This window comes from Galeopterus variegatus, unplaced genomic scaffold (assembly GCF_000696425.1).
Source record: "Galeopterus variegatus unplaced genomic scaffold, G_variegatus-3.0.2 Scaffold17340, whole genome shotgun sequence".
NCBI classification, from domain to species: domain Eukaryota; kingdom Metazoa; phylum Chordata; class Mammalia; order Dermoptera; family Cynocephalidae; genus Galeopterus; species Galeopterus variegatus.
The window spans coordinates 18,167-18,938 of record NW_007743451.1 but is presented as its reverse complement, the minus strand read 5'-3'; the positions used below and the strand labels follow the sequence as shown (position 1 = coordinate 18,938).

Genomic DNA, 772 nt, shown 5'->3' with positions numbered 1-772 from the left:
TCTTGTCTATCTCATTTTGTTCTGTTTTCTAAAAAGTGAGACAAAACTTACTAGACTGATTGTACAACCCACTAATAAGTCACAGCCCATAGTTTGGAAAAGTCTGCATTACACAAAATTTTATGGTGGCCTCAAGTCTCACGTTGGGTCCAATCTTGGGACTCAAGAGGTCCACACTCAGTTTGGTCCCCTTAAAATTGTCAGTGCAGGAGGTACACAGAACTGGAAAGGAGAGGCCCACAGGAGCATGTTAGGCTGTCACCAGGCCAGATACTTACGTCACTCAGGTTGAAGGCGTTGACCTTGGCTTGAATAAACTGAGGCAGTTCGGGGTCTATAGTGTACTTGTGCTTCAGTTTCTCCCCCTCCACCTTGTAGTTCAACTGAAAACAAAGGAGGCAGCATGCAGATGTTAGTAGTTGGGGTGATGTGAGTATCATCAAGCCCTCGCTCCTTTCAAAAGTAAGGCTAGCATTTGCATTTTCCATATGTAAGGCAAATGCCTACAGTCCACAAGGAGGGGGCTCTGGTGGACATATTCACATCCTCATTCCGCCAGTAGTTATTGGACAGCACTGCGCACCAGGCAGAACGGTAGGGTCTGTGTTTAAAGTGGTGAAAAACACGGACCTGTCCTCTTGGAGCTTGGAGTCCAGTAGAGGAGACAGACGTTAAACACGTAAACTACAAACTATAGCTAGAATCTGTGATGTGTTGTAAACAGAATACTGTAGCAGAGCAGCAAGGGTGGTCAGTAAAGGCTCTGAGGCAA

General features: G+C 45.9%; 1 protein-coding gene across 1 annotated transcript in view; it reads right to left on the bottom strand.

Annotated features, from left to right (window-relative positions):
* Positions 1-278: 278 nt before the first annotated feature.
* The window catches only part of LOC103582685 (nebulin-like), a gene marked incomplete at both ends in the record, with an annotated part of 18,489 nt that continues 17,995 nt past the window's right edge, over positions 279-772 (bottom strand). Inside the window, one exon of the mRNA XM_008564209.1 lies at positions 279-383. Within this exon, the coding sequence (XP_008562431.1) occupies positions 279-383 (105 nt within the window). The remainder of the gene's footprint in view (positions 384-772) is intronic.